General features: G+C 38.9%; 1 protein-coding gene across 4 annotated transcripts in view; it reads right to left on the bottom strand.

Moving 5' to 3' along the window:
* Positions 1–106: 106 nt before the first annotated feature.
* The window catches only part of DIP2A (disco interacting protein 2 homolog A), a 139559-nt gene continuing 113537 nt past the window's right edge, over positions 107–26128 (bottom strand). Inside the window, exons 20-38 of one of the 4 annotated variants that reach the window (XM_075153870.1) lie at positions 25755–25835; positions 25435–25562; positions 23269–23383; positions 21909–22110; positions 21247–21356; positions 21020–21100; positions 18354–18477; positions 17397–17518; positions 16966–17077; positions 16624–16733; positions 15670–15800; positions 13766–13934; positions 12437–12607; positions 9110–9171; positions 7231–7288; positions 6687–6761; positions 5828–6002; positions 3104–3227; positions 107–2253 (exon numbers count right to left, since the gene is read on the bottom strand). In XM_075153870.1, the coding sequence (XP_075009971.1) occupies positions 2001–2253; positions 3104–3227; positions 5828–6002; positions 6687–6761; positions 7231–7288; positions 9110–9171; positions 12437–12607; positions 13766–13934; positions 15670–15800; positions 16624–16733; positions 16966–17077; positions 17397–17518; positions 18354–18477; positions 21020–21100; positions 21247–21356; positions 21909–22110; positions 23269–23383; positions 25435–25562; positions 25755–25835 (2403 nt within the window). In that variant the 3' untranslated portion in view covers positions 107–2000. Of the gene's footprint in view, positions 2254–3103; positions 3228–5827; positions 6003–6686; positions 6762–7230; positions 7289–9109; positions 9172–12436; positions 12608–13765; positions 13935–15669; positions 15801–16623; positions 16734–16965; positions 17078–17396; positions 17519–18353; positions 18478–21019; positions 21101–21246; positions 21357–21908; positions 22111–22254; positions 22342–23268; positions 23384–25434; positions 25563–25754; positions 25836–26128 lie in introns of those variants that run through there. The other 3 variants (XM_075153872.1, XR_012674179.1, XM_075153873.1) reach the window with 3 other exon arrangements.

Here is a 26128-nt window from a genome sequence, read left to right as displayed (position 1 = left end):
GTGGGGAGGACCCACACTGGGGTCAGGGCAGGGAGATAAGCCAGACACCAGAGAGCATTTCAATTTGGGTACTGAAAGCATAAAGTTCAGGAATATCCAGGCTTTGAGGATGTGCAATTGCTTTAATAGTAAAGCAACTGTAATGAAATTTTGCAGAAAAAGCTCTCTAGGCATTAAACTGTCCAAAACACAGGTGAAAACTGTACTGTACATAAGCTAGTTAAGTTCCAACATTCAGCAATTCGGATTTTCAAGAGCTGTTTTGAAATGTTTAATGTGCTTTTTGTTTTAGACTTACTTTACAAGGCAACTTGTCTCACTGTCATCAATATCTCAATAAAAAAATCTTACAATGCTTTATTTGCTAAAAAACTACAACATTAAAATTGGGGTTAGGTAGTTCTTTCCTTTTGCCAGCTGTTTTGTTACGAGGAGTGTCCCATAGTCCACTGCTAGAGGTTGCTGTACTTAAACAATAAGTTACACAAGTTCTGTACATAATTACAGTCATAGTAGAGTATGCAGCTATATAATACACCACAGTAAAACACCAAAGGGCAAAGAACTACTATAAATGAAAGCTTTTTGTTGAAGATTTTATAGTTTATTTGAACAAGAGTCAATTTAATATCCTCCTATCAGGAGGCTGACATCCACCTATCTTAGGCACTGATCCAGGCAGAATTGCCTTGCAGAAAAACCTAGCTCTTTTGACAAACTCATGCATTATTAAAAAAAATTTTATGTAGCTCAAAGTCTTTAACAACTCTATAAAAATAATTATTTGCTAGTCTCGTGCTTACCTTCAAACACATGAAATATTTGAATAATTTCACATTCTCTTTCTGAATTAGGTTCACTGCAGTATTAGATCAGGCAGAAACTTCAAAACCTTAATTAGTCAAGTGTGACTCAATCAACTGGATATTTCAGCTTGAATAAAAAAGTCTGTCTAAATACAACTCTAAAAAAAAAAGAAAGTTTGTACCACAGCAGATCAAGCTAACTAACACTGAATATCTTTTCCATGGTGGAAAAAAAAAAAATCACTATCCTAAGTTTTAGCACAGGATATTCAGGGAAAACATATTGTAAGACCATGCTTTGTAAACATTTCTATGAATCATTCAGAGACTATTGGCTTTGGAACGAATTTTCAAATACTTTACGTTATGCAGGGCAGTAATTAACAGCTAATGCTATGAAAACAAGCAACTTTAACATGATGTTACAACAGCAAAAGCAGTGGAGGCTCCTGCATCAAGTAATTAAAACTGGATATTAATTTATATTTCATTATAAAGTTTATAGCATTACAGAGTCTAGCATGGCACGATAAGTAACCTTGTTACAGTTGCAGTATTTGTTTTTGCTTGGTACAAAAAAGCTGAACAGCAGCATAATTGTTGTTATAGTGAGTCTGGATTGGAATGAATTTGTTTCTTCTCAATAGGGATGAGTCAGTGATTTAAAATAAAAAGGTTGCATTTTTAAATCTCAAATATGTGCAAAATTCCTTTCAGTACAGTAGAGCATATGGTAGAGATGTGTGCAATCTTGAAAGTTACGTCCTAACCCAGATACTGCCAATAATTGCAAACAATCACATAGAGGGTGAACTCTGAATGGTTACTCACGACTTTCAGTATTATTTCCAAGAGTCCTCCTCACAGCTGGTGTTCTCTCCCCACCCCGCTTTATGTCCTTTTATGCAGTGCATCAAGTAGTGACATTCATAATTATTGTAAAAAAACATTGGTCCATGATATTCTAGTAAGTTTCCTTCAGGAATTCCAGTAAACTCTCCATCCTAAGACAGCTGTAACTGTTACAATGGATTTATGAAAGCAAATGCAATCTGAGAGATGCAGGTCTGTGAAGATTAGTATCTCCATTTTCCTAAGGTCTTCAACAGCTTTTAAAAACACAAAATGGATTCCGATGTTATTATTCGGAAAGTCCCTTGCTTTTGGTGCTTTAGCCTTGATGTGATTTTGTTTTCACATGTTGTAGGCAACATAAATGGGATCCAGCTGGTCAGCTAAAAATCCGTCTCTCAAGTGCATTCGTTGTTTCTCACCACGGGAATTGATAGGAATAACACCAGGGTCCACAATGACTACAACACCTACTATGAGATAATGCTCTTCCAGAACCACATTTGTTACCAGCGCGACCAAGTCCAATGCTTCTTGTTCTGAGCCTTCTAATTCCACAACCACCACCAGCAAGTTGGTCCATGTAAACACAGCGCTGTCGGCATGATACAAATATTAATGGTGAGAAAAAAAATACATAGTCAAAGGAAGCTAGTAATCAAAGACAGACTCACTGGAAATAAATTTTGTAAGTAGTTGAACAATATAATAAATGAGAACAAGTGATATAATAGTAAAGTGAAAATATTCATAAATCAAGAGGTATTAAAGCTGTAACTTCTTGGGATATTCTCTGCCACTTATTTTTTAATTGTCCATGTACAAAATATAAGTAGGTCTTTTTCTCTTATATGTACACAATCATGTATTTAAGAGTCCTTTGCACTTATGTATTGAAACGGGAACCATTAAGATTTCACATTCAGTGTGCATACTTGATATTAATATACTTGTGTAAATCTTCAGAAATTATTAAAGGAAAGACAAACCCTCTCAAAGATTACAAGTAAACACTACCACTTTGCGACTGAAGAGGGCCTATAGCCAAATGGCATACATCATCCTTTAGGACCAAATGAAAATAATATATGTTAGAATACCATTCAAGAAATCCTTGAGATGTGTTTACCACATCCAACTGCGTACATTCTGACACAGCGAGGGAAGTCAACAACACAACTTGCAAGTGCTCTGCTGCTCTCTTCATCCCCTGCCCTCCCTGTCTTTCAGACTATGAAGATCAAACTCTGATAAAGGAGTGGGCTGCTTTTTTTTTGAGCAGCGGAGGCAGGGGAAAGAGGGGTGTTATATTTCAGTTACTCGCGAAGTTTTGGGGAGTTCCCTCTACAGCAAGCTCTCAGTCTAGCATGCTGTTCCACAAAGCTTGACTTCTTCTGCCTTAGAAGAAATAAAAGGATACAGAAAAGTAATACTGAGGCTCTTACCATTCTGCGATGCTCTTATGTGCTCTTATTACAGAGGTCTCTATATCAATGGGATGGTACCTCATTCCTCTGAGCTCCAGTGTTTCATCCAAAGAGCCTACCACATATAGGGCATCATGCCTCTCTGCAATATAGCACAAACATTTAAAACACCATCAGATCTACAGAACAAACATGGTCATTTGTATGAGCTTATTCCTGAAGTTCTAAGATGTTCCTGGTGCTTCCTAGGACAAGGATTCTATAATACACATCAAGCTCTACCATTTGAGTAGAAGAGAATTAAGAGGTCATTTAGCACTTCTGCCTATTGACTCCAAGCAAATGAAACGAGACTAAAACAGAATTTCTGGGTCATCCAATTCTGCCCCTTCTCTCACATAATGTAATCTCAGTTCATAAACCCAATCAAAATCCATTGTTAAAGCATCTATTTGTCCCACTATTCTTACCAGAGAACTTCTCTGATCAATAGGAACACTTTTCCAATTTCCAAATTTAACTTTTTTTCTTTTTAAAACCAGCTTATAGCCATTTGTCCTCATGCCAGCAATATTCTTCTCAGCTCCTTAAGTTCCCCACAGTTAATGCAGCAAGAACAACTTTATCCCCTTCTCAGCCTTAGCGTTGCTAGGTTAAATAAGCAAAGCTCTCCTAGACCCTTCTTGAAGGACATGCTCTTCGCATTGCCATGTTCATCCTGTAATTCTGTTCAGTTCAACTTCGCTTTTTTTTCAACCCATTTTATAATTCTGCTCAATCATGTAGCTTGAGACAAAAAGCATGTTGGGAAGCTGCACTGTATTTCACGCATACTTGCTACGTTTATTCACCACACATAGCCTCTCAAATGCTGACAAACTGAAGGACAACTGACATTGCTCCATAGTGATAAAAACTTCTATGATACATGATTTTTCAGAAAACTACAAGGCACAAAAACTCGCTATAGTAATCTGGTGCCTTGCCACCTACAACTTCTCTTTCTTTGTGAAAGTCTGCTCACAGATTCCAATTTCTATCAACTACCAGCTTTCTCAAGAACAGGGAGCCATTTCACTTTGAACAGTGACAGATGGACAATTCCGTCAAAGCATCCAGTGCAGAACCTTGTAGTACAGTAGCACCAGTACAATGTGCCCTGGAGGTCAGGTAACTACGAGAAAATCAGAGAGAAGGAAAGCAAGGAAAGGTTACAGCACCTTGATTAAGTGTTCCTTTATCATGCTCTACCAGCTCTGAAGGGGAAGATGACATGCAGTAAAAGGTTTTTCAGGGAGCTGGATCTACATTACGTTAGCTCCCACCAATAGCCTGAGACCACGTTCGTTCAGGAACAGAGACTCAGAACACTGAGACTTAGCTCAGTGTGCTAAGTAGGCTGAACGGCTGAGAGGCCTGGTGCCAAGAAGGGACCCTTCTGTGTAACGGTGGTAGCTGTGGGCTAAGGATGCCACACATCTCTGATGAAGACTGTTTCTTTACCAGCATTCACTTTTTGCTCTCTGATGGCACTCTGACTGTGGAAGAGGGAAGTACACAATGCTGCTCTGGAGGAGATGGAATTGAATGGGCTGCAGGGATTTCTCCAACTGGGGCAATAGCATCCACCTTTCTTGTTCTCAAGAGCCCCAGGGAGCCTGAATAGCACACCAGCACAGTAGACTGGAGGATGACCCAGACTAGATCCAACAGAGTTACATCACGGACCATTTCTGATCCCTGGACTGGTATCCACTGCAACAGATGGGGTTGCTCCTCAACAAAAGTCTGCATCTTCAACAAATTGCTCTCCTTGCTCACTCTTTTTCCTTCACATATTGGAGAACTGAAGTAGAATGGACATGCATGGTATCCCCCAAACTGACATTTATGTTCCAGAAGTGGGAAGACTGCTTTTCTATGTTGTACCATGAGTGATTACAGGAAATGTAAAAGGTGTCTGTGAACCCCCTACAGTTCATTATCCAATGACTGCAATGAGGGGACACTGACACTATCCATGTAGATACCACCATTCATTTAACTCCAATCACAGATAAATAGCAATATACGTTTGCTAATACATTATAAGCATTCAAACTCCTTTTCTTAGGATATTTAGAGATTACTTTTTTTTTAAAATGTGTGATAATAAGAGTTACACCTACTCCATATTCTGTCTCAACAGGAAAAGGAGCAGTTTTTCTTCCATCTGCTTACACTTCTCAAGTTTAGACAGCTTAGATTGAGAAAATGAGATTAACAATTTATTTTCTATACTGGAAAAATTATGGAGAAGTTACTCCTCTAGACCTTTAACTTCTGAAAGGCTGGGAAATCACTGGTATTTGCACATGTCCTAAAACTGCTGAATGACAACATGACTCGTATTCTCTAGATCAGCATTGAAATACTGCATCCTCTCTGTAAAGAAAGAGGTTCAGAGGAAAAGTGAGTAGAAAGGCTCTAGTGCTTCTAACAAATGTGCTCATGTTATTTTGTTAAGTGGAAATAAAGGAAGATGAACATAATTTCTAAATCTGTCAAAAGGGCATTATGAATTTCTCATTTTGCACGATTACCCAGTATCATTATAATCAATGAATATGTACAGAGTAACAATTCCTGTTACATTCAGCACTTTTCTCTGATGAACTTGCAGGACAGCTTACTCTTTGCTAGCTCAACTACCCCAAGGAGTTTCAAGCACATGCTTCTGTAAGTACATTTGTTTTCTCTCACCTCCACTAGCATCAGTAAGTTCTGTTCTGCGCAGAAAGCCAAGGTACCCAGTCCGAGCCCATATGGTCTGAGTGTCTCCAAAACTCAAGCGAGCAGTAAAGTGATCAGCGTGCAGTGCTTCTTCTCCATACACTGTGTAGTAACCAGTAGCATTGTGTGGACTACTCACCCATATCTAGGATATTAAAAAAAAAAAACAACCAACCAACCAAAAGGGAATCATTCCCATATAAACATAGGTTATTTTGCCAGACCCAGGCAGCATCATTTATTGATTTAAAAGATCTGTTCCACTGAAATTTTTTTTTCTCCTAAAATGCCAGCAGTAGTTTTATGAAAATAATGCATTACCTTCTGCCTCACAGAAAATGATCAAGAAAAAGGACTATAAAGGAGTTTTATATACATGTAGTTGGGAATGGTAAAGAGAAAGAATGAACTAGGCATTTGGCTTACTGGAAAGGAACACCTGTTAACCTGCAATCTTCTATTAGTTGGGCACCTTAGTATACACAAATCCAGATGTATATAAAACAAGATTAAACCAACCAGTAAATTACTTCATTACTACTGTCCACTGATGGGAGTACATAAGATATTCACTGCCTCTTATAGCTGCCAATCAGACAGACTAGTCAACTGATATCACCTGGTATTGGCATGCAGTAGTTTGGCAGGGGAGGGAGGAAACCATGCAGACATACATACAAGTATGTAAAGAGTTCCAGCTCTCTATAGAGTTCATTCACTTGCCACATTATGTGGCCATCGCAATAAGAGACAGGCATTTATCTAACATGATTTATCTATATATTAAATCACTGCTGATAAACAAAGTACAACAGCATCAAAGCTTTACCTCTCCTAAATGCGAGTCTCCCAGAGGTCCCTTGGTTTCTGTGTGTGCTATGATGACCTTTACCCCTGGAAGAATCTTGAATAAGAAGCAAATGTTTAAAATACAAGTTAAGAGAACTTGAATTCATCAAAAGAAAAGTTAATAATGCAGAGCCACAGAAGTCAACAGTCTCTGCAATTCTTCCCTTTCTACTCCTCTCTGCACCACAGATATCAACCATCTCTTCCTACCATGTTGTTTAATCATTTACAGTCTAAACAGCTATTTTGCAGCTTCAGAGTTGGAGTTTGTTTCACACCTGAAAAATGCCTTCTACATGAAGGCCTCTGGTTTTTTCAGTTGTAGCAACATATCCTATTGTTTCACTTCACACACCTGGCTTCATTTTAACTAGCTGTTAATTTTATGCTCTCTCTAGTGCCTCTCCTAGATATACTGTGATTAGTGAAGCTTGTTGCACAGATTCTGTACTGAGATCCAGCTGAAGTAAAGAATCCACCCAGGTAAAGGTCATGAGGAGGAAGGCTTGCTCTCAATCTCTCACCTTCCCAGACTCCATAAGCGGCAGGCTGTGTGGAGAACCTCTCTCTACCAAACGCACCCTGAGAAAATAAGAGAATGTATGAACTTAAATAGAAGTTAAATAGATGTATTCCAGTACATCCAGTGTTATCCTATCCTTAGCTGCACTGACCAAACTGTTATGATTATGTCAATTATGCTCAGTTATTCACAATGCAATAAGAGAGTTAAGAGTTTCTTCAAGACTTCCATATTAGCATTCCCATAGACCATGTTTCTTTTAAGAATCAGAAACTCAGCTCTCTGGAGAGATGAGTAACTTTTTCCAACAGAGCTCTAAAGTTGCAGTTCCACCAGCATTTTACATTCACCTTCTTTGTTGTACTCTCCTGGACCTCTGCTTGCCACACTGAACCATGGCAGAGCGTCAGTAGGAATTACAAAAAGTGAAGAACAAGCAGCGTAAATGGAATTAAGTGACACTATGCAGCCCATTAGTAGCATATCTTATAAAGGTAGCACATTTGCAGAAGGAACAAGAATTGAGTGTAGTAGGAGAGGTGTACAAGAGAAGCAGCTCCTCTACTTTATGTTACATTACACTATCCCTACACCCATAGGCTAGAACTGACTAACACAGCAGCAGCTTTGAGGCTATGGCTGAACTTGTTTTTAACAGGAATATATACCATGCAAGTCATAGTGATACATTAAATAAAGAGAAAATGACTGTAATTTACACTGATCTGTTCAGATGCCAAATTGGGATCATACAAATGATGGTGCATAGCTTGTCTTCTAACAGCTAAGATTTTAGCTTGCAAAAATTAGAGATGAGTAGTCACAAAAGCTGCCAGTTAACATAAGCCCCTAATTTAACATTATCAATTAAAAAAAACTAAAGCAAATGCACTAAGCCTTGATATTATGTTTCTTAAAATAAGTACAGAAACAAATACATATATGTATATACCCTGCTAAAATTACAGTCTGAACTTGGTGCTGCCAGCACTTGTATTCACTAAGTTAACCGAGATAAGTTAACATGAAAATTATGACTACAGAATTAAGTCTGATAGAATGATGTATCCTTGGCAAGTTTCCAGATGACACGTGTACATATGTGCATGTGTGTTTTGATATGCTGTAGTACAGGCCTGACATCAATTTATTGGATCTGGGAAGGCTGAGGGAATTGAGTTGTTTTTTTCTGGAGGAAAAAAAAAGACTAAGGGGGACTCTAACTGCACTTTTTCCACTACCTAAAGGATTGTTATAGAGAAGATGGAGCCAGATTCCTTAGAGTTGCACACCAGAAGGAGAAGAGGCCAGGGATATAATATGCAAGATGGGAAATGCCAGTAAGGAAAACTGCGCCAGAGTGGGGTGTCAGTCTTAGCACACACAGCCAGAGAGGAGGAGGATCTCCATGCTTGGAGATTTTCCGTACTGAACTGATCCTGGCCCTCAGTAACCTGATGAAGCCTTGAAGCTGGTTCTGCTTTGAGCAGGAGGTTGCATGAGGGACATCCAGAGATCCTGCCCACCCTAACTGTTTCTGTGATTCTGTGACTAACTAGCCAGTTGGCAAAGTCATCTTTTGCTTACTGTCTGGTTAGGTAAGAAACAGCTAACGAGTCTAGATTATACAAGACTGATGAACAGACAGCAAGTTAGGTGAGGGTCTAGAAAGGAACAGCAGGACAAGTGATGGAGAAGGAGATGCTGGACCACTTCCAGCACACAGACGTCGTTAAAGGATTCTCTAAGGTGCGGTTCCTTGTATACGGTGATGAGGGATTAGCTGCTGCCAAGAATATTTCAACATACCAACGCAATGCAATGAGGCTGAACTTTCTCCTCTAGTCATTAAATAGTTAATGCTTTAAAATAATCTGTACCTGTCATGTCGAAGTGCTCTCATATCTACGTAGACTGTTGTTGGATCTGGTCCTGCTGTTCCCTAAGAATAAGAAGGAAGAAACAAATGCAACAGAAGCCAGAAAATCCTGCTTTCATTCTCACAGCCACATAAATTCACAAATTCCTCTCCTTTTTTTACTGACGCTTACAAAGTACTGCCCTAATCTACGAGAAATATAGTAAAATAGCCCCCCTTTCTAGAGTGACTGCCATAAAGCTTTGATGTTTTATGGAATCAGTAAATGAATGCATAAGTGAAGTATGTATTTATACAGATAAAGTCTCTAAGTTTTTAAAATTTCCAAATTTAAAACTGAAGTTTTTAAAATTTCATTTTGGTAAGCACCTCCTCTAAAAACTACATAGTAAGTGCAAACCATGTAAGCATAAACCTATGTGGGCCTAATTCCTTTCGCAAAGCTCAACTGTTCTACTTTGTAATGGTTTTGTCAACTTTGAAGAAAAAAAAAAAAAACACCCAACATTTAACTAAAACATAACTCTAACCAACCTGTATCTTTTCAAGGCTCCTGCCAGTAACAGCCTAGGCAGAGGCAGAGCTCTGTTACAGTCAAGAGGATAAGCCTTCTGACCAACTCTGGTGAGAGGTTTCCCGTTTCCCAACATGGGAACAGGAGACCTTCCCCCCCTCCCCACCCCCAGCAGAATTTAATCTCAAGACGAAGAGAAACTACTGTAAAATGCATATTTAAGCTAAAAAAATAGGCAACATTTCCTCCCCATAGCAGAATTTCTCATTTTAGAAAGACTTAAAATGAGGCCACTTGGCCATCAGCTCAAGATTGCAGTGCTGAAGAACAGTAATAATGTCTTTATAATGACATTCCCTTGTACTTTTGTAGCACCGCTGAGGCTCAGTGACACTGACGGCCACACCAGATTAGCTGTATGATCTTTATCTTTAGGAATATATCATTCAGTAATTTTAATCATTGCTATACCCCCTTTTTGCTTGCTTGAAGAAGAGGTTTTGTACTTCAGCTACAAGTGTTCTGTGTGAGTAAAACTGAACTTCTTCAGAAAAAAAACCTCACTTGATCTGTTTCAAATGAAAACTCTCTCAAATGGCATATATTCGTTATAGAGTAATACTGCTGAACCAGACTGACTGTACAAGGACATTACAAGCACACATGCATCACTATACCTGTTCAGCCAGCTTGCCCAGCCTGTTTGGCTGACAACGGGACCACAAACAGAAGTAACAGAGGCCATCAAAGTGTGTGAAACAGAGAGAAAGGGGAAAAAAGAAAATACAAACAAAGAGGCACTGGAAACATAAGATACACACAGTAAGACAGAAAACAAAACTCATACTGTTTTAGAGTGAAAAGAAAACTTCCATTTCAGATTATTTAAGAGCTTGGCACATTTAAGCGGTTCATTGGGAAACATGCAAGTCCCAGTTAATAAACAAGAAGAGGTTTAAGGCAGATCATATGTAATCCCTCCTCCATCTGTAAGTATCTAAAGGCTGCTTGCAGCTTCAGGAACACCTTCTCAGTAAACCAGTCCAGTAAGGTTGGAAGATGTTATATATTTATTTGCATGCTAACTTGTATCAAATACCCATTCAGTTTGGATATTAATCTATATTAATTTAAATTCAATGATTTAGAAAAGTAAAATACAGGTATCACTTTGGAAGAATGGGGGAAGGGGGTTAAAAAAACCACTAAAGAAGGGCTCAAGAATGGAGAACAGAGATGAGAAAGGTATAAAATGAAGGGGAAGCTTAACTGCCCAGCAGCCCTACACTCTTCACAGTTTTCTTGGAGTACTTTTCACATTGCCATTTAACATTCTATAGAAAAACTGTTTTTTCCCCCCTTTGTACAGTCTGAACAGCAAATATCCAAAGCTGGCTTTTAAAATTCTTATTTAGACACGCAATTCAGAAAGCTGTTCTTTCACACTTGGCATCTGAAATGTTTTATTCAAAGAATTTAAAATCTTTCTGTACAGTCATCTTAATTTCATCTATATCCTTCTGTGCTGGTTTCAGCCTATTTTTCATTCTACCAATTCATAAAATTGCTCTGGCCGCATTTCTTTATAACCATTTATCTAGGGGTTGTTAAAAACCTTTTCTCCTTTAGTATGTGTGAAAGAAACTATAGAAACTAAAGAAACAATTACGAATGGCAACATTTAAGAAGCTCATGGCCCAAAACATCTCTTGTAGGAAATCTAGAACATAAAAATATATTCTGACAGGAAAAAAGGCTTTCCTTCATCTAGTGGGCACCAGAAAGAAAAAGAAAAAAGAAAAAAAAAAGTTTTGCAAAAGCACAGTAGCAATCTTCATAGAATCATATTTTTTATTAAGTGTAATTCATACCAATAAAATTGGAAATAAGATTTACAATTACACACATACTTAATGCATCTATGAAACTCCCCACATACAAAGCTACATATTGCCACATCTGAAACTTGAGCAGTTCATCTATTAACTCTAGTATCATTCAAAACCCAGGGTGCTTTGCCAATTTCTAGACCATACTTAGTACCTGATTTTCAGGTAAGTTGTGGAATACTTTTTTTTTTCTCTCCTAACTAGAGAAGAAACATCTCATTAAGAAAAGTTAGGTTTAATCTATTTAAATTACACATACAAGATTATCATCAATTGAATACTAAACTGTCAAAGGTGGGTCTGGACCACAGCATGTCATTATCTCCAGTCTGTGAAGTAGGGCTGTGTACTTTATGGGCATATTCTCTCCTTCAAAGCTTCCAATTTTATACCTTTAATTGAAAAAAAGTCCAACTCTCACATAAGGTGAGACAAATGTATTTGCATATTCATAATACTCATATGAGATCTTTAAAAGTAAAAAAACCTGCCAACCTTGTCAATTATCCTGGGTCTTATTTGAGGAACTTTGTCTTCCATTTAATTCCACATACACATAAGCTACGTTTCAAACAGCAAAATCTGAATCACTCAAAAGCTGAAATAGAATTGCTTGAAATAATTAATATGTTTGTGAGCAGGAAGCTGTGTATTTAATTTAATACTGCTCCTGCATACTAGGAAGGAAACAAGTTTCTTAATACTGATCCTCTGTATTAGAAAGGCAAATCAATTGGTCAATTAGTACAGAAAAGTGAAATTATCATAATCCACATCTTCAAGGCTTATTTAACTTGGTGATGAAACAAGCAAGCAATGGAGCTCTACTTCATTAGAAAAAAATTACATACAGCTGAACATGATTTCCTGTAAAGTTCCAAGAGATTCTGTCCATAAGTGTAAGGAATAAGCAGTTTAATCTCACCTGTAAGCAAATTGCTACGTTGACCCTGCACCCAAATGTAGTGCTCACTGCACGAGCAGAAAGGCCCAGGTCTTTGAATAACTTAGAGAAAGACTGTGTTAATGTAATCCTTGGTCTCTCCTCTGCAACCACCATGCATGTTCGCACGCAGGACAGGTTAACTCCTTTCATCTGAGAGGTTGGGTGAAGAAAACAACAACATTTTAAGTTTAAAGTCAATAATTCTAGAAATAAGCCATTTTAATTTGCGGAACAGATGGACTTTAAAAACACTAGAATAACTGACATGAACTAGTTAAACAATATAGATATGGACTGCACTCAGTTTGGCTCCATCCACCCAGGACAATCCTCTAAAATTGTGCCAAGAAGCTTTGTGGTAGGGTTTGATGCACAAGATGCAAACTACTCACATCGTGTAGCTGCAACACAGACACTCATCATTTTGAGCTGGAAAAAACCACAAAATGTCATTGTGTCACAGGGCTGGGCTCGCAAGAGACCCGCTTGCTCCCAGTGCTGCGCAGTTCAGGTGCAGTCAGAGAGTTCGAGACATTATTAGTTCTCATCAGCGTAAATGTGAACCTGTAGCAACTGGCTATGGTCCAGGAGAACAGAGGGACAGAGGTTTTTGTCTATACTGAGAGTAAGCACAATGTAGCCGCTTTCTTGCGCACAACAAGCTGCCAGACATTCCCAGTGGAAGTCCTGAGCGGCTTAGTTACTACAGCTGTGGGAAGTCTCCTACTATTGAGACAGAGGCACCTCTTCAAGGACATTAAGTTTCAGTTAAAGAGATTTCCCTCAAAAATAAATGGATTTATTAGTGTGTAATTGCTACTGTTAGGAAGATTACATCCATTTTAGAACTCAATACTTTTGGTGTCAAGAGATCTGAAAGCAGGTGAGACTTGCCAGGTTTTGGGGGGCTTTTTGTTTTGGTTTTTTTGGGGGAGAGATTTTTTGGTTTTGGAGTTTGGTGGGGCTTTGGGATTTTGGTTTTTTTTTGGTGCATTTTTTTGTTTGTTTGTTTATTTTTTTCATCTGCCTATCAAGCAAGATAGGCTTGCTAAGTATTTTGCCCAAGAAATACCCAGCAGCACAGAGGTGGCACAAATAAGTGAAGTTGAAAACATAAGACTTTTTTTTTCCCCACCAGAAACATGAGAGCTGAAACTTCCAGCAATCTCAACATTTCCCAAAAAGCAAGTCATAATGAAAACCTTTCAAAGAAACCTTATGGTCCATCTTCTGCAAGCCAAAATGAAATACTTTTAGAAAGAGACATGTATTTGTATGTCAGTGTGTTGAAAAATTAAGTCCACTCACCCGGAGTATATCGGTCTGTGTTCCAAGCCCTTTGGTGCACATCTCCATCACAGAGTAAGAGCAGAACGTGACGCGCACTTTATACTGACTTACAGCAGACAACCACAGAGACACATTGCTCTCCAGTTCCAGAGGAGGGACTAGAATAGACTGATGACCCGAATATACACTAGGGAGAGAAAGAAAAAGAAACATGAAAACTTCAAGCTAGCATAAAAAAGCCAAAAGTTACATAAAGTCAAAATGAAGCAAATACAGGAAAACTGAGAGCTTGGTATCTATTTGAACTTCAGCCTATCTTCTCCACAGAGAGCAAGTATCTCTTAGTTAGCTAAGAACTATGGGTTTGAGTTAAGTCACAAACTTTAAGGTGAGTATATTTGTCCTGCAGTAAATTGTGTTGAATTACAGGGAAATACTCAACGCCTTGAATAGACAGAACTTCTGACACTAGAATGTTAACATTTGAGACATCATTCCAGTTACAGATTACAATGGGTAATTGAGCTTATTTTTGTAAGTCATTCTAGGGAAAATGCACCTTTTGCTTTGAGTGAAATGAGTCTTTAACACCTATATTGCACCATTCAGTTTTTTAGTGCAATTTTCTAGCCTTTGCCATAGGTGTCTCAGTTTTTAAAGAGTGTTTATGTGAAACATTTAACCTGGATACCAGTTAACATGAGTGGACAGAAAGTCAAATTCAGAATCACACCACCTTTTAATTATTTTTTAAAAAAATATTATATACTCATCTCAAGACAGTAAACACCATAATCATACAGTCTTAAATTACCAAATGTTTTTTAGATCAGTTACTATCAACAAAATTAGTGACACACCCCTCTGTGAAACCAGGCTTAGATAAACTAATGCATCTTAAAAAAAATAACAGCATCTCTAATTGCTTTCAACAGGTAGCTTGACATGCTTGCCATTTCTCCTGACTAGAGCTGATGTGTTTTTGTACTGGGCAATACGATGAGGTTTTTTGTTTTCTTTTTAAACATTCTAAAATAGAAAAAAAATCATTCTGTAATAAAACAGTCTGTCACACTAAACCAAAGCTATAACTCAGATGAAACACAACAGACCTTACATTAACTCTTGTATAGAAAGCATGACACGCGTAGTTCCCATCCCTAAAAATGTATTTTTAAATCCATTTAGGTTTTAATTCTTCTATCACTAAGGTTTCTTCTCCCTCCACCCTGCCACACTTTATTGACGATATAAATCATCTGATGTTACCAAAGTTAAATTTTTGCTTTCCTTCAGTACACTTCCTTCCCAGTTGGGGAAATTAGAGAGGGAAGGAACAGGTTAACTACAGTAAATTTAACTTTATCTGTTTACAAAATAACCTTGCATATTTCGTTTCTGCATTTTTTTAATGAAATATCTGAAACACTGTAAAATCTTTGGATTAGTTAATGCATATGGAAAGTTTTAAATGGCAAAAAAGAACTTTGCAAGATGTGCTGCATTATTGTAGTTATCTGATTGAATCAATTCAGGTCTCATTCATTTTAAGAAACATTTAATTGCTTCCTTTAGCTGTATTTCTAAGTGCATACCAATCTTGCAGTCCACACCTTATGGGTCTTGTAAAAAGATATGGTTTCATCTCAGAAGACTTTAAAAGGATTTATTTAAGCAATGTGAAATAGACAGTGAAGTCCTTTTTTTCTTGGATTTGGTATCTAATTAATTCCACTTGCAAAACCCAAGTTCCTCAAGTAACTAACTTACTTAAATGAATTTTGTTACCACAAAAGGTTTTTTATGAAATACCTATAAAAAGATTAATTTGGGCTTCTCTGACAGTTTCATCCACTACTGTTCCCTTGGATTCTAGAGAAGGCTGGGAACACACGAGAAAGCCTACGGCTCAAACGACATACCTGCACAAGCACCACAGTGCAAATCCCAAGCCACAATAAGGGTCAAGACAGATGGCAATCTGACGTGAAGGGTAGAGCTCACACTGTAGCTTTATAGAGCGACATAAGGCACTTGTAGCTGCATGTGACATCTGTAAGAGGGAAACAGATGCTCTCAGGGACTTTTTAAAAAAAAAAGGGTATCACATGTAAGAACTGATAGAAATGTTTATTGTAAGAGATCATAGAATCATAGAATCATAGAATCATACAGGTTGGAAAAGACCTCTAAGATCATCGTGTCCAACCGTCAACCCAACACCACCATGCCCACTACACCATGTCCCTAAGGGCCTCATCTACACGTCTTTTAAATACCTCCAGGGATGGTGACTCCACCACTTCCCTGGGCAGCCTGTTCCAAGGCCTGACCACTCTTTCAGTAAAGAAATTTCTCCTAATGTCCAATCTAAACCTCCCTTGGTGCAACTTGAGGCCATTTCCTCTTGTCCTATTGCTAGTTACTTGGCAGAAGAGACCAACACCCTACTACGTGGCAACACGTAGTAGTTTGGGTTTTTTTAACCACCTTTAAAACAGGAAAGTGATACGAGCCCAAAATTTCACAGGTACTTTTCATGCTAGTGGCAGATGACATCTGTCATGACATTGAATGATGCCAAATGACGTCTGACATCTCTACGATAAATCGCAAAAGAATACATTAATGAACTTTACGACAAATACTCTCCATTTAGTCCCCTCAGTGATTCCTCACCTAGAGCCAGTAAGACCGAATGTTTCCAAAAAGTGCATCAAGACATTTTGATGTCATGCAAATTTAAAAATAAGCTTTCTGAACACTAAGATGGTCCACTTACATTTTTGTATTTCTTCTCTGGCAGGAGGAATGAATGCAGAATATGCCTATATATAAGGAAACAAAGTATAATAATCTCTGTCCTGTTACTCTACCTTTACTCCCGCTAATATACCAGTAGTAGACACACTGAAGTCCAAGTATGCCAACATATCTGGAGATGTAGGTCTGAAAATATTAGCCAGCTTCTTTTTAGGCATATCATCTATTTAAAATATATAAAAAGAGAAGAGTACCATATTATTATTTTGGAAAAAGAGCACAGGACAAAAATGTATCTTTACAGCATTAACACCAGATGCTTTCTATAGTTTCTGGACAGCTATTTTGACGCAATGCAAGACACATCCATTCAATTAGTCAGTTATGGTATAACAAAATAAATAAATCAGTCTTCAAACTATTTACATTTTGGCTAGCGGGCAAACATTCTGTACCTGTATCCAAAATAGTGGGCCATGTTTTAATATCTACAGCTGTTGCAGCTTCCTTGGACTTCAGCAGTTTCATTATCGTTTGTGTGGTCAGTATACATGCAGACTTACTGACCTGTAAAAGACATGGCATTAAAAACATTTATAAAATTAGTGAATGAATGCTTAATTGATTTCATATCCATCCAGATGAGATAACGAGTAAGCTGAATAGATGAAGAAAAACATTGGAAACAAAGCAAAATAAATTACAGCAATAGAAAGAACATTTTAAACGAGTTTCTGAAAAAGAAAATTTATTGACTCAGCCACAGCATGCTGATTTTTTCTTTTCCTAGCTTACTTTACATTGACTGTGGCAAAGCAATTTATCAGGCTGCATCAACCATCCTACACCCACCAAAAGCATTAGGAGAGGAATGTCTTATACATACCTCTACAATCATTTTGACAGTGGGCAGAGTGGTAGCAAGATTCTGTGGATGAGGTGGGCGAACGGTGATAGGTATACAGCCAGCATATAAGCAGCCATAGAAAGTTGCTATCAAGTCTACTCCTGTAAAGGATATTTGTGAAATTAAAGCCATTTTTATCAGAACAAAAGGCCAAACTCTTTCACCAAAATCAAAATACACACTGATTTATTTTATTAAGATGTAAAGATTTGTCACAAAGGTCTCTTCAAATCAACAGGCTGTTCTTGGCCATACCCAATTCTATAAGGTTAAAATATTTTGCATTTGAGAGTTAGCAAAAATTATTCAAACCCTACAAAATTTAACTTTGTAGGGCTATATTTTCATGGACAGGTAGTATAAAATAACAAAAATAACAAAACAAGGTATTGTAGGTTATGAAGATGACGACTCAGATTCTTTTAAAAAGCATACATTTGTTTTTCACAATTATCACTCTGAAATATGCAGTCCCACTTTTACGAGGTAATACTTTTTTCCTGACGTATACTTGTAAATACACACTAGTAATGCAAGTCTAGGGTCCAGGCCACTGCTAGAGACAGCCATTCAGGAAAGAAAGGGTGTTCATACACTGACATCTCTAATCTAGCTTTCAACAGATACATATGCAGTTTTATTCCATTCTCTGAAAAACGAAAATCTTTCATGTAGTTTAAATCAAACTACTCTTGCATAACTGCCCAGACATCTGGAGCAGTTAGATGAAATGTTTGGTAAATGTAGTTTGCCACTTGGAGAAGCGACTTAATAATAAAATGACAAAAAATAAGTCTCTTCCTTGAAATACTACGTCACTGCCATATACTACTATATTAAATAGATGTTTTAATGCTCTATCTTGGCAAGAGTTGTTTCTTTTCTTGTGATGTCTGACTCTGATTTCTCTGATTTTTGCTGTCTGTACTGCCTTACCTGGAGGATAAACCAGGGCCACATGGTCACCAACATTCAGCCGTCCTTTCTCCATCAGTGCCACTGCCACTCTCTCTGCTCTCTTGTGCAACTGTATGCATGATGCAGTGCTAACTACAGTGCCCTGCACAAAACAGAAGCAACATCAAAAAACTTTGTGGAGAACAGTTCGAGACTGAATAAAGTACATGCTGCAGATGCAATATTTCATTGTCCTTATTTTAACAATACAACAAACACTTTTAAAGACTCTGTCTCGATGTTTTGGAAACCATGCTGCTGGTACCATGAACTAGAATGCTAGAGAACTTTATACGTATTATTTTGAACATCAGACAGTGAAGCAGCTTCTAAATGTATTTGGTACCACAAAAAGAATACCTTACAAATACTCAAAATTTCACAGTCTAAGGGAGAAAACACAGTATCAGTAGTAGTAATACAATTGTTTTAGCAGCAAGTGAAGCACTGCACCGGCTTTACCCTGCTGTGCACAGCCAAACCTCTAGACGCTTTTGCAGTCAGCAGTCTTAAAAGCACAAAGGGAACTCTGCCAATGTCTTTGGTTTAGATACTCTTTTAAAGGGTCATAGAGGCAACCTAAGCTGTGGTTGGTATGCACTGTAACTTCTGCTTTAGCGCATCTACTGTCCATCTTGTAGAAAGTGTATTTCCCACAACTATGCATCTGGAAAGTCTTCACATGGAGGCAGCTATATCTTTGGATTGCTTAGGCAGTTGCAAAGTCATGGGGATTCTAAAAGGCTTAGTCCAGTTTTTGATGTAAAAACAGAAAACATCCTTTTGCTATCCAACCTAGGAAGCAATGCCTTAGCCTTAAGCCCGTAAGGTTGGGATTTATCCATTTTTCCAAGACTACAACCTGATTCAAGAAAAACCGGTGGGACAACCACCTCAGAGGAAAACAATCAATCAGAGACTGAATGAAACCTCCCACTATACAGATAAGGATTATTACAGCAAATGTCTGCTACAGTATTCAGTTTCAAGTCCAAGATGAGCTGCCACATGTAATCCTCAGCCCAAGTGCACAGCTGTCTGATCCAAGGCCTAGTTCGACGCAGGATGACACTGGCACTCCGCTCAGTTTTACTAAGGAAACTGTTGTCAAAGCCTGGGAGCTGAAGTCATGCAAAATAAGAACAGTAAATAGTGTATTGTTGATATAGGAACAGTAATAGCTCAAGGACTTGAGAAAAATATTGACATGAAAAAGTGTAAAAGAAAAGGGTTTCTCACAGAGAGCTGTGAACACACTAATGTTTAGAATTGTAACTTATTAGTCCCAGCTATTTAAGGCATGTGTTCACCAACAGATAATTTCTTTGTGTCTAAGTTTTGCGTTTCCTTTTTGCAGTGTCTCCAAAGTGACCCAGAAAGGGGTCTCTTCATACCAGAAAACTTCCCTCAAAAGCTTCGTCACTCCAAGAGAGGAATAAACCAATTCTGTGGCTTTTAACAATAACCATATTGAAGCAGTTTCTTCTGCTAAAGCAGAGTCTCATGAGAAAAGTCAGAACTTTGAACCATGTCCTAAACCATTCTGCCTGTCTGAATGAGAGACCCAAAGGCTTCCATCACTTCCCAAGGACTGCTGCTGGACCTTCCGAAACCACGCTCCCTATCTCACATGTCTGTGGTACAGCGCAGCACAAGGTAGACCCAGTTTGTCACTGGGCTGTTACTGTCACTGGAAGGGTAGCTACTGAGTACAGGCTCAAACAAAAATTGACCAACTTTGCCTCCTGGAAAGAAAGGAGAGGAATAAAAAAGTGCCAGAACAGCAGTAGAAGAATCTAAAATATTTACGTTTTCTGAAATATGCACAGCAGTAGTGCCCCTCAAGCCCAGGGAGGCTGAAATACTGAGGAACATACAAAAATGCACGTTTTTTCACACCCCTTTACGAAGTATTGGATGCACAGGGTATGTGAATGCTCCAAAACTACTGACAGTCACATGCAGAGCAGAGTGGCTATGAGCAAAAATGATGTATTTACTGAGAAATATGACTGTTGCCTTGTCATATATCATAAGAGCTCAGACAGCTCTTGAATAAAATAAGTATATAGAGCCTACAAGTACATAGAGCCTGTACTCCAAAACTGAAGCATGTACTTGTTCATGTTTGAGTGACTGTAAGTGCCATCCTTTTTAGGGGCAGAGCCTAGCTAAGGACAGGGCATCAGTGTCTCCTGAAGGGTGTGCAGTGCTCCTGGAAAATATGACTCCAAAGCTGTCCCAAGGGTTCTCTACTCAGGCTCTAGATCTTCTAATTAAAAAATCCTCCAGCTCTGACTTACAGTTACCTTTGTGCTCAGGGAGGAAGACAGAATTGTGGCTTCCATTAATATGACAAAAGTTGTGTTCCAGCAGGAAATGCAATTACTGCAATGTTTTAAGCTAGGCAGAATGCATACTGAAATTCCAGATGTGGAATAAAATATGTGGAATAAAATTTCAGATGTGGAAAAATTATGCTGCTTGCTAACTAGCAATTTTTGTCTGCTTCAAAACCATGACACCCCACATCATCAACATAACCTGAAGCATTTTAGGAAAAGTCTTCTACCTGGAATTTTGTTAGAATCCAAACAATCTTTTACTGATCTCAATCTCCAAGTATGACCTAAAGCGCATCTCACCTTGGAATTCAACAAAAGGAAGAGGGGATGATCTGGAGTTGTCTGAGCTCGCCACTGAAGAACATCTGCTAAATACAGGAACTAAAACAGGAAAAAAAGGAGACACAGATTCACTTAAAATGCACCATGCTTAGTTTCAGCGCAGTACCATAACTGGTCTTCTCTCATTTTGAATAAGGCAATTCAAATATTTAATAATACCAGGACATCCTGGTAACCACTGTTACCTTTCTTGCCTGGTCGTTATCCTCCAGCTGGGTAACATCTCTCCCTGAGGCTTGTGCAATTCTCTTTCCAGCAACAAGGTTTCCTACTATCATTGAAGCAGGACCAACATCTGCATTTTGAAAAAACAGTGCAAAATGAGGAAAAATAATGTAAGAAACGTGTAATAATCTATAATTCAGCCTGCAGATTACTATAAATGCCATATGTAACATAGATCTGAAAACATGAAAAGCTAAAACCAAGGATCATATTGCATAGAAAAAGAGAGAAGAAGATAATATGGTACACTAAAAATCAGTCCATTATCAGTACGGTACATGAAAAATCAGCCTATTACTTATTCTGTGTGTACTTCAGTTTTATTACGTGAGTTACCGGCCTTTGCGAGATCCAGTAGAGGAACAATTTATAATGTAGCTACAGAAGCATGAAATGGGTACGTGCTGTATGTCCTTGCATTTACCTGGGATTTGAGGCAAACCATAATGCCCTTACTGAGCTCTGGGCTGCTCTAACAATACCACTAGCTGTGTCAAGTTAGGCAGCTTAAAGCCATTCAACACGCACAGCCCTGAACTGTCACTTTGCCTCTAGATCATGCTCCACGCATACCTTCAGAGACGTACATGCAGAACTAAAGAACATGCTCTGGTTTACTCACCTGGTTGTTTCTGTCGAGGCTTAGGCAGATTAGTAACACAAGTATGTGGACACATCAAGACATTACAAGGGTGCAGAGCACCCTCTAAAAAGCGCTGCTTGGTTTCCGAAATATGAATTCCTCCGAGAGGAGCCTTTGGCAAAGTGTTGGCTGGCACCAAGGCAAGACAGTAGACGCCCACTTGGTGAATGCTATCAATTGCCTTGAGAGAAAGGAAAAAAAAATACATTCTGCATTATCAACTGGGATGTAGCAAGAGCAAGAATTTGTATTCAAGTCATTTAACAACATTAAAATTTTTACTTGTACCACAATTTGCAAATAAAGGGTCCAATTCTGCACTCACTGAACTCATAGAAGTTGTGCCATGACTTCAATGGGAGCAGGAGCAGACCCAGGACTTTGCTTGTGCACTCTATCAAGGGGATGCCACCTGCACATCAGGGATTAGGAAAGCCTCTTAAAAGTGGGCAAAAAGTGCAGAGATTTTAAAAAGCCAAAATTATACCACAGCAAATTTAGCACATATGGCACAATCACAAAAGCGCAGTAGAACAGAAAACCACAAAAATATGGAGGGAAACATCTTGCTGCCTAAAACTTAAGTGTCTATTTTAGCTATGACACTTCTAAAAAGAGGAATAAAAACATTTTCTCCCATGAAAAACAGCCTATTACCAGATATTCCCTCCAAAAAGATTACAAAGCTGAAATTAGACAGAAACCATTATTACACAACTGCCTTACTCTTAACATCTGCTCTTAAGTTGTTCTCTCTAGCCTTCTCTTCAGTTATCCCTTCATCAGAGTCGTCTTCTGTAATTGCTCTCTCACTTTTTACTTCCTTAGAACTGATTGGTGAATTCTGAAATCCTCAAATGCAAATGTACCAGAATTCCCCTCCCTCCTGCCCCCCCATGAAAACACAATAAAGTAATCAAGGGTAAAAGTTTTTAATGCTTGCTGTTGGAGATCTAGAATAAGGATGTTGGTGACATAAAAAGATTTCGGTGTCTGTTTTGATACTTAGCACTAAGTATACCCTTAAACATTTTCAGACTTAACTCTCCCATCCAGTACGAAATCAGCAGAGAGATGTAGAATTAAAACAAACAAAAGCTATCATCCATAGGACTTTAAGAATCCTAGTAGTATGAAGTTAAAAAACATTTTGAAAGAAAGTCTTACTTCTTACAAAATTCTGTTAACTATTAACCCTAAAACAGATTCAGAAGTCAGCTTATTACAACTCTCTGTGGTTACAGATAGGTTTTTCTTATGGAAAAAAAGATGCTCTAAGATTCTCATTTCATACATCAGCCTTATTCACCTGGAAAGAGAGAAAGTACAGACTGACTACCTGTAGAACCCTGCTCATCCACTGAAAACTATCCTCCTCTGATGCATCAGGGCGCTGCTCTGCCACAAGCACTATTCGATCATCATGCAAAACGGTCACAGAAAACACTGCTATCCTAAAACGCAAAGGACAGAAGAATGATAGGATGCAACATATGATGAACATAGCACAGTTTATTATAATGTGGAAATGACTGCAACCTTTAATGGTACTGTTTCAACACACACAAGCATTATTCATGCCAGATCATCACAAAATCACAGACAAATTTAGAACAAATGTGGGATCATTATTGTAACTTATTTCTCTTGGGGGTCAAGTAAATTGGCAGTTACCAGTGTAGCACGTGTTTAACACAGGTAGGTTCCATACGTGCAGAGGCTGTGCAAACTTGCCTATATAACTCCATCATGCACACTAAACTTGTTGCACCTATATATGATGTCCCTTCTGAAAGACAACAACTACGCCAAATTACTGACCAGCATGTCTATCAATCCTTGCACTGAAAAATACTTACTCCCATTTGTGAATTAAATTAGTTTCAGGCTTGCATCTTCTAGGATGAAATATCAATAATGCCTCAACCAGGTATGTGCCATTATTTTTATGATACGTGAATTGGACAAGTGATGCAAAAATGAGGAAAGCTCAACTTTCATAGAATCATAGAATGGTTTGGGTTGGAAGGGACCTTTAAAGGTCATCTAGTCCAACCCCCCTGCAAGGAGCAGGGACATCTTCAACTGGATCAGGCTGCTCAGAGCCCCATCCAACCTGATCTTGAATATTTCCAGGGATGGGACATCTACCACCTCTGTGGGCAACCTGTGCCAGTGTTTCACCACCCTCATTGTAAAAAAAGTCTTCCTTATATCTAGTCTAAATCTACTCTCTTTTAGTTTAAAACCATTATTCCTTGTTCTGTCACTACAGGCCCCACTAAAACGTCTGTCCCCATCTTTCTTATAAGCCCCTTTAAGTATTGAAAGGCAACAATAAGGTCTCCGTGGAGCCTTCTCTTCTCCAGGCTGAACAACCCCAGCTCTCTCAGCCTGTCTTCATAGGAGAGGTGTTCCATTCCCCTAATCATTTTCATGGCCCTCCTCTGGACCCCGCTCCAAAAGGTCCATGTCCTGCCTGTGCTGAGGACTCCAGAGCTGAATGCAGTACTCCAGGTGGGGTCTCACCAGAGCAGAGTTGAGGGGCAGAATCACCTCCCTCAACCTGCTGGCCACGCTTCTTTTGATGCAGTCCAGGGTACGGTTGGCCTTCTGGCCTGCGAGTGCACATTGCCAGCTCATGTGCAGCTTTTCATCCACCAATACCCCCAAGTCCTTCTCCGCAGGGCTGCTCTCAATCCCTTCATCCCCCAGCCTGTACTGATACTGGGGGTTGCCCCAACCCAGGTGCAGGACCTTGCGCTTGGCCTTGCTGAACCTCATGAGGTTCACATGGGCCCATGTCTTGAGCTTGTCCAGGTCCCTCTGGATGGCATCCCGTCCCTCAGGCATGTCAACCACACAACTCAGCTTGGTGTCATCCACAAACTTGCTGAGGGTGCACTCGATCCCACTATGTCATTGATGAAGATATTAAACAGTACAGGTCCCAATATGGACCCCTGAGGGACACCACTCATCACTGATCTTCATCCAAACATTGAGCCATTGACCACTGAAGAGCACAAGTTTGGTGATAGAACACACACTATCTTTGAAGGTCCTTCAGCAGCCTAAACACTCCTAGTTTGTTCTTTAGAACATGCTGCAAAGTTCTTCCCTAGGCCACTCTGCATGAAAGGCTCAAGTGGACAAAGGGGAGTTGTGTTTTACATTTGGCATACAAGCTTCATCTGACTATCTTAAAAGACGCTTCGAAAGAAGTTTTAAATAGACACATAAAGATCTATGTTTATACTATGTGAAAGTAATTTTAAATCTATTATGCATGAAGCAGGGTGTCAATATTTGTCTTCCAAGTTAGCAGGGACAGCCAAGTTCTTACCTGGCATATCACAACCTAGTGCCACCTTTCCTACAAAATACACATGTAAAAATTCAGATGCAGAGCTCCTGTGTACACTATGTCACTTGTTATTGTTTGCGGATGAAAAAAGGAGCAACAAAGTCCAACCAGCAGTGGTGAAGTTCTTAATATACTCACCTTCCCCGATAGACAAACTTCATGGGTTCAACTGCCAATGCAGTGGCTACCACATCATCCGCATTGTGTCTGCGCCCACTAACTGTCATTAGGCCATCCAATTTTCCTACCACAAACACCAAATAGTCCTGAAAAGAAGACAGGATTAGAAACAGAGGGGAAAAATCTCCAGACTCCCAGCAATACATGCCTGACTAAAGTATTCTCAAGATCTGTACGAGGTCACTGCCCTGACACAGAATTCTGCTGAATTTGGGGGCATCACTTAAGAGTTGGGAGTCAGGGCAAAGCAGGGCCCCAGACAGCTTATTCACACTTACAGGACCCACAAAGCCAAGCAATCCTGTTCTTGTAAAGGGTTGGTCTGAAACAGGCACGCCGGCTGCCGTCACTGGAATGGCCTGAAAGAACACATAAGTATTCAGATACTCACAGTACTGATAAGAAAAGTAAAGTTAAAGTGCTTTCTGCCTGTTTCATTGCAGCTCTACACTCAGTTGAAAAATTACCCGATGGCAACAGTTACTATCATGTCAAGTATGAACAACAGCTTTTTGAATAATGAAGAACACACCAATTCTTAACTCTGTGGTAGCCTTCTTTCTTATCTTTTTCTCAGCTACTTAGCCTTCATAACACGAGTTCACACCGCTTTTAAAATCAGGTTTTATAGTATGCACTCATGTAGCACTTA

The sequence above is a fragment of the Calonectris borealis genome, chromosome 6, assembly GCF_964195595.1.
Source record: "Calonectris borealis chromosome 6, bCalBor7.hap1.2, whole genome shotgun sequence".
NCBI lineage: Eukaryota > Metazoa > Chordata > Aves > Procellariiformes > Procellariidae > Calonectris > Calonectris borealis.
The sequence above is the reverse complement of the archived record's forward strand: the minus strand, read 5'-3'. Positions and strand labels throughout refer to the sequence as shown.